The sequence below is a fragment of the Trichechus manatus genome, unplaced genomic scaffold (assembly GCF_000243295.1).
Source record: "Trichechus manatus latirostris isolate Lorelei unplaced genomic scaffold, TriManLat1.0 scaffold00330, whole genome shotgun sequence".
In the NCBI taxonomy this organism is placed as follows: Eukaryota; Metazoa; Chordata; class Mammalia; order Sirenia; family Trichechidae; genus Trichechus; species Trichechus manatus.
In genome coordinates this window covers 436,134-448,395 of record NW_004444266.1, presented here as the reverse complement: position 1 = coordinate 448,395, position 12,262 = coordinate 436,134, and the positions used below count along the sequence as shown (strand labels likewise).

At 37.6% G+C, this 12,262-nt stretch overlaps 1 protein-coding gene across 9 annotated transcripts in view; it reads right to left on the bottom strand.

Moving 5' to 3' along the window:
* Window positions 1-12,262, bottom strand: part of MCPH1 (microcephalin 1) — a 287,857-nt gene that overhangs the window by 233,112 nt on the left and 42,483 nt on the right. For 8 of the 9 annotated variants that reach the window (XR_002822987.1, XR_002822989.1, XR_002822986.1 and 5 more), the window contains 4 exons: window positions 10,649-10,736; window positions 5,966-6,080; window positions 3,616-3,759; window positions 867-956 (listed from right to left, as the gene is read on the bottom strand). Coding sequence is in view for 5 of the 9 variants with exons in the window: in XM_023725576.1 (XP_023581344.1) it covers window positions 867-956; window positions 3,616-3,759; window positions 5,966-6,080; window positions 10,649-10,736 (437 nt within the window). In the remaining 4 variants the exon portion in view is untranslated. The remainder of the gene's footprint in view (window positions 1-866; window positions 957-3,615; window positions 3,760-5,965; window positions 6,081-10,648; window positions 10,737-12,262) is intronic. The other variant, XM_023725579.1, reaches the window with a different exon arrangement.

Sequence of the window (12,262 nt, the reverse complement as noted above, 5' to 3'; positions counted from 1 at the left end):
TGTGAGATTGTTAACCATTGTCATAGGGCAACATTTGTAGTAACTGTTAAATGTGAAACTATTTTGTTCTGTAAGCTTTCATCTTAAGTGAGAATAACAGCACAATTGGAAGAGGGTAGTCAATGTCACTGAACTGTGTATGTAGAAATTTTTGAAACGGTGTATCTTTGGCTATGCGTATTTTCACCAAAAAAAAAAAAAGGTTTAGAATTTAGAGGGTTAACATGTTGTGGGGTTGTTAACCAATGTCATAAAACAAAATGTGTACTACTGTTTCATGAGAAACTATTTGTCCTGTAAGCCTTCACCTGAAGTACAATAAAATATAAAAAAAAAAAAAAGTGAAAAAGAGTCCCCACATTTAAAAATATATATAATATATAATTCTACCTTTATTAATCCTTATCATCACTCTTCCTGCTTCTAATTAGACATCTTCTATTCTCCTAAATTTACTGATATATTTCACCAACCCAATTCAATAACAAGTTCTAAATGTTCATTACACATTGCTTAAAACAATTTTTCCTTTATTCTTACTGTTCTCAGAATTATATACTTTAAACCGTATCAGACTGCTTCACATAAGATCACAAGAACTTTTTAAAAAATAAACAACTGGTTCCAAGGAAGGAAAGTACATGCCTAGGAGAAAAACCACAGGAACCAAAAAGGAGATTTAAGTCATGTAATTTCTCATGCGCTAATTGTATCACAATGCCTAATTCCCGGCGGGCATAATTCATGAGTTGTAGTTTTTAACAAATTTTGTGCTCATCTGAGATGTACATATGAAATTTTAAATAAGAAAACAATACTATTCTCAAAGCTTACATACATCATAACAAAGGAACTGGTAAGTTTACCTGAACAGGAAGTGTCATGTGAAACGTTCAAAGGTGACAGACACAGAGAGTTAACCGGACTATCCTGAGAATTCTCAATCACTTGGGAAGCTGAAAACATAATTAAAACATTTCATTAGATACTACTTTACTATTTTTAGTAGGTGACGTCAACAGGAAATAATTCATTCCACTCTTACATATTAAACACTCATCAACTTATTTCTTATACTTCCTATTCCAGACAATACAAAACAACAAACACAAAAAAACTCACTCAAATCTATTACAGATGATGAGAATCATAAAAAATATTCTATATAAGGAAGCCATATTATTTTTTTTTTAAAGCATAAAGTCACAGAATCATAAAAGTTAGAAGGGACCTTGAAAAGCCAATTTGCCTGTCGCCAGGCAGGAGCTCAACAAAGTTAAACCAATACTTTCAATCAGTCTTACCACTTGATAATGATGGCGTCTTCTCCAAGCACGGTCCTAACAGTTACTTCCATAACTAGAACAGTGGTTCTCAATCAGGGCAATTTTTGCCCCAGGGGACATTTGGCAATGTCTGGAGACATATGTGATTTTCACAACTCTGAAGGTGTGAGGGGAGGAAGTCCCACTGACAGACAGTAGGTAGAGGCCAGGAATGCAGCTAAACACTCTACAGTGCACAAGGCAGTCCTCCACAACAAAGAAGGATCCACCCCGAAATGCTATTGGCGCCAAGGCTGAGAAATCTCAGAGGTGTTATAGAAAACATCCATGATATTACTGATTTTACAAATATGATCATAAATGTTCTCTTCAAAGGCTGTGTATGCAACTAAAAAGAAACAACTAAAAAGAAACAAAAGAAATGCTTTGTTCTCATACTGAAAGATATTTAAAAGATTCAAAATAGATACTTTCCTAAGTAAACTTAAGCAAACAATTGTAAAAAGAGAATAATTCAAGATAAGGAAGGTGAGACTAAATCAAGGAAGGTAAGCAAAGGAATAAAATAGTCAGTTACTGAATTTTAAACTGTTTGGGACACAGTAAAGTGGCAGAATTAACACTGCAAAATAATGGAATCAGTAAATTTTAAGGGAGTTAATTTATATACATACATAGGTGTATACACACAAACAGGTTGAAACAATTTGGAGATCTGCTTGGAACATCGAGGGTTCTGGGAGACATGTCCGTTTTTAATGGAAGCTAAGCACTAAGGTAGGTAAAGCAGAGAGATAGGAGCCTAGATTCTTGAAGATACTAGTGACCTGCCATACCAACCCTTTACTGCCTACTTCTGGACTTCATGGACAGGACAGGAAAATGTACTTCTATCTAAATTAAACCATTGGTTTTTACTTATTTTTTATATGCAGCCCAAACTAATTTTGTGGTGGTGGTGTTGTTAGATGCCATCAAATCGGTTCCAACTCATAACGACCCTGTAACAGAAGGAAATACCGCCCGGTCCTGCACCCTCCTCACAATCGTTGCTATGCGGTTGGGGGATTATCAGTGGATGTACATTTTATCCCTATCCTCCCTAGTTCCCATAACCATATATAATTGGGGAACGACTGCATCAGATGGACAGTAAACAGCTGGCAGCTTAGCTGTACTAAAATCAGATCAACTACCTGTGTTTCTCTCTTTCCTCATCCATTTCTTTATACTGTTGGTGTTAGGTGCCATTGAGTCAGTTCTGACTCACAGCGACCCTATCTATAATAGAACAAAACACCGCCTGGTCCTGTGCCATCCTCACAATCTTTCTTATGCTTGAGCCCACTGTTGCAGCCACTGTGTCAATCCATCTCATTGAGGGTCTTCCTCTTTTTCACTGACCCTCTACTTTACCAAGCATGATGTCCTCCAGGGACTGATCCCTTCTGACAACATGTCCAAAGTATGTAAGATGTAATCTCGCCATCCTTCCTTCTAAAGGGTGTTCTGGTTGTGCTTCTTCCAAGACAGATATGTTTGTTCTTTTGGCAGCCCATGGTATATTCAATATTGTTCGCCAACACAATTAAAGTCGTCAATTCTTGTTCAGTCTCCCTCATTCATTGTCCAGCTTTCGCATGCATATGAGGTGACTGAAAATACCATGGCTTGGGTCAGGCGCACCTCAGTCTTCAAGGTGATATCTGTGCTTTTCAACACTTTAAAGAGGTCTTTTGCAGCAGATTTGCCCAATATAATGCCTCTTTTGATTTCTTGACTGCTGCTTCCACGGGTATTGATTGTGGATCCAAGTAAAATTAAATCCTTGACAATTTCAATCTTTTTTCCGTTTATCATGAGGTTGCTTATTGGTCCAGTTGTGAGGATTTTTGTTTTCTTTATGTTGAGGTGTAATCCATACTGCAGCCTGTGGTCACTGATCTTCATCAGTATGTACTTCAAGTCCTCTACTTTCAGCAAGCAAGGTTGTGTCATCTGCATATTGCAGGTTTTTAATGAGTCTTCCTCTAATCCTGATGCCACTTTCTTCTTCATATAGTCCCGCTTCTTGGATTATTTGCTCATCATACAGAGTGAAAATGCACTCATATGTTACTTAATTAAAAATTTTAAAGGTAACAGACATGCTTCAAAAATCTTAAGAAAACATGAGATTTTCTGGATAAAAATAATAACTAAATCTTCATGAAATAAGTCACTATTTGTTAGAGTTAGAAATTAATACATCTAGGTAAAGAAAAATACTTTGTTATAATTTATTCACTTGTTTGCATAATTTTCACATTTCTAAACTGTAATCACTTACATGTAGGGGACAGGTTTTCCCTCTTCTCTCTCATCTCCTGTAATCTCTTCTCCATTGCACTGTGATGGTAACTGTTCGTTTTAACTGTGGGGCTATACAGCAACGATCCATTAGGTGCAAACAAGAGAGCAGGTACATCACTATCTGAAAGTAAATAAAAATTCAATTTGAAGCTAAAAAAACGCCTCAATACTTCACCAATATGATTTCTTTCAAGGAGATGTTTCTTGGAAAACAGAAGTCCCCCCTCCTCACCCCCAATCGTTTTCTGAGCTCTCAGCACCATTATCTACGAGCAGTACCGTTCCACACCACCACCGCGGTCAGTACCACTGCCGCCGCCACTGCTAGGAACACTTACCGCGCAGTTCACCACGTGCCAGCACGGTGCTTAGCACAATACATGCATTGTCTCATTTGACTGTCCCCCAAACCCAGTGCATTAGGCATCAGTATCCCCATTTACAGATGAAAAAATGAGAAAAAGAAGTTAACTAACTTAGGAAAAGAAGAATCATGCAACTAATAGGGTAAAGCCAGAATGGAACGTGGCGCCTAAATATGGGTCCACAGCCATGGTTTCTCCCCCAGGGTTCCAAAACCACCACCACCAACCACCGCCCCCACCCTCAACACACACACCAACTGACCCATGAATGAACCTGACTGCATGCAGTGGGGTTAGGGTCGTCCTTGCATCATGAAATTAATGGGCCTAGCTGTGAGTGAGTGCAGATTTGTGGGTTTGTTTTTCTTTTTTTCAGGAATCTGTACCTTACATATGCTCAAAGAGGATTCTGAACCCCTACCCCAGTAAAAAAAGACCAAGCATTACATAATATTTTCTCCTTTGCAAATCTTAAAAACCAAACCAGCTTCTGTCAAGTCGACTCAGGCTCATGGCGACCCCACATGTGTCAGAACAGAATTGTGCTCCATGGGGTTTTCAATGGCTGATTTTTCAGAAGTAGATTGCCCGGCCTTTCTTCTGAGGTGCATCTGGGTGGACCTGAACCTCCAACCTTTTGGTTAGCAGCTAACAGCATTAACCATTTGTACCACCCAGGGACTCCCTGCAACTCCTAGGCCTGGAAATTCCTACTGTACTTCTGACAGTACATTATTTGAATTATTAATACCTTGTATTTGCGGTTTTTAAAAGGCAATTTCTATTAAGACATATATTTGGTCTAAAAATAAATTTTTGTACCTAACATTACAAGTTTGCCAAATTCTTTTCAAGTACACCTGTCACTGATAATAGAAAAGAAGGCCAGAGTGGCAAAAGTATAAAGAATAATAGGAGAATGGTGTGGCGCTGATTTGAGGCGAGGGGAGTAGGCCAGGTCATATAGGACCTACTAGGTCACAGAACACGTTAACTATAGGATTTTATCCTGAACACTCTGTCCTTAGGATGACACTGAAGAATTCTAACCCTGAGGCACAGCGTGTCCATTTGACTTCAGATTTTGCATCATTCTGAATAAAATATGGAAGATGGATTACAAGGACACAAGACTGGATGTGAAGCAGCTGCTGCAACGGTACAGACAAGGGATGATGCAGGCTTGGACTAAGAGAATGGAGAAGGAAAAACAGAAGGCTTCTATTATTTCAGAAGCGGGGTCTATGGGTCTCGGTGGACAATCAGTGTCAAGGTAGAAAGACATGTCCAGGTAACTGCACGTTTCTGGCTCGAGGAGCTAGGCAGATCATACCGTTAATGTGGATTTGTCAGGGAAGCACCAGAATGCCAGCCAGAGGACAGGAGACTTGATTCATTAGGCAAAGGGATGACTGAGCATGAAAATAAGTGATAAAGGCAATGTCTTTGGAAAATCATCTGCCAACACTGTGCAGGCCAAATGCTCTACTCAATTCCTGTTGTATTCTCATCAGATTTAAAGTAAAACTGAATAATTCTATTGCAACAATTTCAAAATATAAAGTAGAGAATCTGAAACATAGTAATATAGACTGAAATAAAGAAACAACTAGAGGAATCGGTGCTTTTTCTTACTATATTAAGTCACTGTATGATTTTAAAAATTGCTTATTTGTACTAGTGTCATGTCAGAACACTAAATTTAGAGTATAGTGAGATGGGAAAAAAAAAAAAAAAAGGAACATCAAAAACACAATTTCATGATGTCCTAATTTTTTTTTTAAATCATTAAAGGCTATAAACAAGTCTCCTGGAGACTAGTTATATTCTATTTTCTACTTTCTAGCCAAAAACTACTGCAGTCTCAATGAGCTGTCTCATCCTGAGTGTTAATGGTCATCGGGCAAACTAAACAAGATGTACGAACAGAAACACAAAGGACAACATACATTTCTCGCTTACCTAGAGTTGTTTTTTGCCTTTGTAGCTCTTTAGTCATTTTCTCAAATTTCTTTTGAAGTCTTTTATCATTTTCTGGTGTTTTGGGAATAAAATCTTTGGGCTGCATACACTTACGCTGTACAAAAGAGACATATAAATTAATAACTGTACTGGGCAGGAAAAGAATTCTTTCATGCATGTTTCTAATATCTTTTATATCAACAATAAAAACCTTTTAAAGGTCTCTTTTGCACTGTGTGAAATGGCAATATTTATTTCTTTCTGTGCAACTATAAAAAAAAAAAAATGGACAGAATTTTAAAAGATGAAGAAGAGGGCTCTACATTAAGTAATTATGTTTTCTGGGACCTTTTCAGAATCATAGCATTCTTAGTTTGAAGGAAGATTCTTAATTTAAAAATAAAACCAGTCTGTCTTTTTATTTATTTCTCACCCTTACATCATCTCCCTTCCCCTAAGAAAGCACAGCACAGGAATAAAACACAAGAGCAACTACCAAAAGAGAAAAAAGAATCACTTATTTAATCCTGTCTTACTGTCTCTACATCACAGTAAGTCCATTAGGCCAGTAAAAACGAGAAACTACAAACTACACATACAAGGTGTGAAAAATAAGGAAACTTCAAACACATGAACTCACAGCCTGACAGTCACAAGAAAGTCTTCTAATCTTATCACCCTCAGATAAAAAGGGAAAAATGTCCCCTTCAAAACTACCCCTTATATTCACAACCTTACTCACTTTCTTGTCTTCAGAACTACCCTTTATTTCCCATCTCCAGCCAGCCATCACCACAAGTACAAAAATTGAACTTCACCTCAATTTTCCTACCACTACTTCTACGCTTGACTTCTCTCTTCAAGGGCACAAGAGAAATATAAATGTTCTGTCTAGGTCTCTCTTGGTTTTAGGTTTTTATGTTAAACCTACCAGCCCAAATTTACTTGTATTAGTACCTAGTCTAACCACCTTTACTACAATCTTGGAAAAGAACTTCTTTTAGTCATTTTACAGCTACACTTGTGTTCTTGATTCAGGATCTTGCTCTATTAGTTATTTACTCATTCGTTTAACACAAATGTTATTCATGTGTCAGACACTGGTTTTAATACACATCAGTGAGCAAAAATAAAGATTCTTGCTATTTACTCATTCATTTAACACAAATGTTATTCATGTGTCAGACACTGGTCTTAATATATACATCAGTGAACGAAAATAAAGATTCTTGCCATCATAGAGCTTATATTCTAGAAAAGAATGACAGAAAATAAATATACTTATTATGTTTACTTCCCAAGTTAGGGAAGTTTATCAAGTAAATGACACAGTGTATGTGCTGAGAGGGTTAATTCCAGGAGGCCTGAACTGTTTTGCTAAAGTACCTACACAGCACTGACCACTACTCAAGGTATGAAATATACTAATTAATAGTGTTGATGTGGTTACCATGGATCCAAGGAGTTTGGGGGCAGTTTTATTAACAGTGAGACTGATGACTTGCCTGGAGGGCTCTGCCACTGTAGCTGGTAATACAGCAACATATGCCCAGACGACCAGCAGAGTATACATAACAAGTCCCAGCCAAGAATTTTATGCTCCCTGGTTACAAGGTGTTCTGTGCACACCTCCGTGGCCCCTAATCTATGGACATGCACCTAACAGCCCCTACAGAAGGGGGACAGTTGGAACCCCCACATGGCCTATCAGGACCCTCTGCTGCGAGGCAGCCTCTGGCAGTGATGTATATCCTTGTTTCAATGCTGTTCCTATACTGCATCCTCTTCCAGCAACAAACTGCAGATTTGTAAGCATTGTTATTTTGGGGTCCTCTGAATTTTCTTTAGCAACCAAGCCCAACCTAACTGCCAGCGTTAATTAGTGCAGTATGTTAGAAAGGGGTAGACAGTATACATTAAAAAGAAAAAGAAGCTTAGCCTAAGCAGGACAGCTGGCCTAAGTAGGAAGGCCTTGCTATCTTAAGTGGGTGGTCAGGGTGGGTCTCATTGAGAAAACATCATTTAAACAAAGCCACGAAGAAGTTAGAAAACTAGCCATATAGATGGATTTTGGGAAGAAGAATGTTCCAGATAGAGGAAGCAGACAATGGAATGGCTCCAAGGTAAAAGCAAGCAAGCCAGTATGGCTGGCAACAGAATGTGTGAGGGAGAGAGAAGCAGAGAACCTCTTCACAGAACACAAAACAATAGGGTCTGGAGTAATGTATAATTTGCAATTGCCATTTGGGAAAGGAAAGGAAAGGCAATGTTTTTAGATATGAGTCAAAATTTAAATGGTAAATGTATGAGAAGTTATTATTTATACTGCAGACTAGGAAATATTAAAAAGATTAATAATATTTAGCATTGGTGAGAGTGTCAGGAAATAGGTACTCTTGTATGCTATTGATGGAATTGTTAAAATGCAAAGTGTATACATTTTGACCCAGTAATTTCACTTCTAGATAACCAACCTGGAGAAATAAGCTCAAATAGGTCATATAAATAAAGCACTTACCAAAAACAGACAATGATTTAAAGATGTGTGAATAGGAGAAAAGTATAATATGATGCAGAAAAATCAACAGAGTTTTATATATATGTATATGTATCTATATATATACATATATAGAGAAAATGATATGTATATACATATATATATACATACACACAGAGAGGAAATGATCAAAAACATACTGTTAAGTAAAAAAAAAAAAAATTTTTAAAGTACAGGCAGCAGGACACTATTCATGTAAAATGTGTGTGTGTGAATATATAATCTAAATGTATTTAAACCAACCTGATTCAGTTGACACAAGTCAAATTGAACACTCCTAATTTTGAGGGAAGAGAGTGATATTCTTGTGGAAATCAAAAGGGATTTTTGCATTATAATTGTTTATCAAATGTTTTACAATGAAGATATGCATGTAGTATTACTAACATATTTAAAAATAAATACTTTATTCTTAAAATACTAGGCAAACTCAGTAGTCAGAGTATCACAGAACATAAGACACTCTTCTGAATACTCTTGCCCACCTATAATCAGACAAGAAGGTTTGGGTGGAGATTAAAGGAATTTTTTCCATTGCTGCACTATCAAATTTTGGTTTGTCTGAGATGAAATGTAATGGATATATATGAATTAATATTTTCAGAAAATTTGGAAAAGTCCATAGCTATTTCTCTTTTAATCTACAGCTAATTCAATTTGGAGAAAGTCTTAAAATCTTTTCTCCAACACAGATTCTCATTTGAAAACAAAGTGACTAATGGATATTTCATAGTAGCCAAGTTTACCCTCCAATAAAGAAAGCACAATTAGAAACCTTTAAATAAATAAAAAACACAAAAAGCTTCAATGTTTAGTTTAAATGTGAATTCAACCTCAAATGAAAGTTGAGTGGTTAACTATATTTGTAAAGCAGATTTTCTTTAATAAGTAGCTTTGAACAGCCTCATGTGGATATATCTGCTTCAGACTTTGGAGATTTTCAGGCCAAACTGAAGAAAGGCATTTTACTACTGATATACCAAACTAAATTCTGAAGCAGTTACTAGAGCACCTGAACGTTTGCTGGTCTCTTGCCAATTTTCGTTTACCCCTAGTGTGTAATAAAGAGTTGGGCTAGCCTCCGTCCCAGGCTCCCAGGAGGTAACCTGTAAACCTGTGTAGTAAAGAATTGGGCTAGCCTTTTCTTTAGAACTGGGATAATCAGGTAATCTCTGAACACCTGGAATTTCCCAAGTGACTGGAGTATCTTTGTTATTCTTGGTGAGCACCTCATACACACCTGATAGTTTACTAACAAGGTGACACATGGTGGGCTTCTTGATAGTTTATGGTAATGAGATGACCCAGGAGGGGGGCTAGCCAGGCCAGGAGACCAACCATGTGGTTGCAGAGTTGGAGCTTTAAGCCACAGGCTATCCGCCCAACCTCCAGAGAGAAGAGGCAGGCTGGAGACAGAGTTCAATCACACGGACAATGGCTTGATCAACCATACCTATGTAGTAAAGTCTCAATAAAAACTCTGAACGCTGAGGCTCGGGTAAATTTCCCTGACTGACAATATCTACCTATCGTCACACATTGATATGCTGGGAGAGTGACTTGTCCCCAAGGACAATGCAAGTTTTGCATTTGGGACCCTCCCAGGCCTTGCCCTATGCCTCTCTTCCTCTGGCTGGTTCAGATTTGCACCCTTTTGCGGTAATAAAACTGTAATTTTAAGTACAGCACTTTCCTGAGTTCTGTGAGTCGTTCCAGCAAATTATCAAATCTGAGGTGCAGTGGAAACCCCTGAATTTCTAGCCAACTGGTCAGAGTGAGGGTGGCCTGGGCATTCCTGAGCTCATGCTGATGTATGAACTGAGAGAAGACTGTGCCCTTAACCTGTGAGACTTCTGCTGACTCTGGGTGACTAGTTCAGAAGTCATTGTACCTTGGCCAATCATACTTCCATTTCCCTGCAAATAAAGTATTTATAGGATACAATAATCTCTATAATTCACTAAAAAATGCTATTTGAAAACAACAATAATACATAACTGCTTAATACCAAAAAAGCTTACGTAAGACAACTCGAGTGTATTTATAGAAGATTCATTTTCTAGGAATAAAAATAAGAAAGAATAAATTCATAATTGTCATAGTCTATATTGAAATCACATACTTACTTTTTTTTTAATTAGGCTTGGTAGCTGTTCATTAGTGTTAGCTGCAGGGAATAATGATTCATCAATGTGTACTCCAGCTGTCCTGCATCTGTATAATTAAAGTACTTTAATGAGTATTTGTTTCTGTTATATTCATACAGCAATAAATCTGCATGTGTGACAGCACTTTAAGATATATGTACATGGGCCATTTTAATAGGCATTTCTATTAAAATAAGTACATGTATTACCAAATACAAAACTCCAAAATCTGTATGTGAGTAGCAATGAGAGGCAGGTAACCAAAAAAAAAAAATCAAACTCGTTGCCATCAAGTCGATTCCAACTCATAGCGACCCTACAGGACAGAGTAGAACCGCCCTGAAGGGTTTACAAGGAGCGGCTGGTGGATTCGAACTGCCGGCCTTTTGGTTAGCAGCCAAGCTCTTGACTACGGCGCCACCAGGGCACCTTAGACTTGTAACACACTACAAAATTACCAGTTCACAGCATTCATAAAGGTACATGCTATTCAAGGCCTAATTTAAAAGTAAACTGGTCATAAAGTGGATCATTTAGAGCTAACATGGTCCAAAGAAGTTGAGGTCGAAGAGTATATCTTTTCTCCAAAATCGGGTTCTCCTTTTTGTCTATTTCTGTCAAGGCACCGCCATCACCCCATAAAGCTAGGATTGAAATACCAGCTACTGTTAGCTATGCCTCCTCCTTCCATAATCAGTCTGTCCTCACATCTGTCATTTCTCCTTTCATAACACCATTCACAAGGAGCCTTGGTGGCACAGTGGTTAAAGCGATCAACTGCTAACCAAAGGTCAGCGGTTTGAAAACACGGGCAGCTGCATAGGAGAAAGATGTGGCAGTCTGCTTCCACAGAGATTTACGGCCTCAGAAACCCTACGGGGTCGCCATGAGTCAGAATCAACTCGACAACAATGGGTTTGCTTTTGGGTTAATATCATTCACATCCTTCCTATCTTTGGATTTCCTCCACCATTATCTTGTTGTAAGTACTTATTAACTCAAATCTAAATAATGATTTTCTGATTTCCTGTCCTATCGTTTCTCTTCTAAATTCATCCATATATTATTGAAATATTTATCTTAAAAGATTTTACCCCAACCCAGCTCAAATATCTTCAATAACTCCCCTATTTACAGAACAATCTCATCCATCTGTTAAGTTTAAGTCTTTCTATGATATGGCCGCTACCACATCTCCAACAATACTTCATGTAAGATGATCACTGCTCAACGTCTAATATGCAAAACAGATATTTGAACAAATAATTAAAATACAGTGCAATAAAAAATGGAGCAAACGTATCCATACTAATACAGAACGCTCTCTGAACACAGTTAAGAACAAAAGAAAGTTTCAGAAGTATATGTGTGTGTGTGTATGTGTGTGTACAGTATGGTATATGTAGTATGATTAAGCATTTTTCATTTAAAAGAAAAAGTCTGAAAGATTACACACCACACTGACAATAGTAGTTATCATTAGAGCAGGGATTCTCAAAGTACAGTCCCTGAGACCCTTCTAGCAGTACGCAAGGTCAAACCTACTTTTTAAGTAATACTAAGATGTGACTTTCCTTTCTCATTTCTCATTCT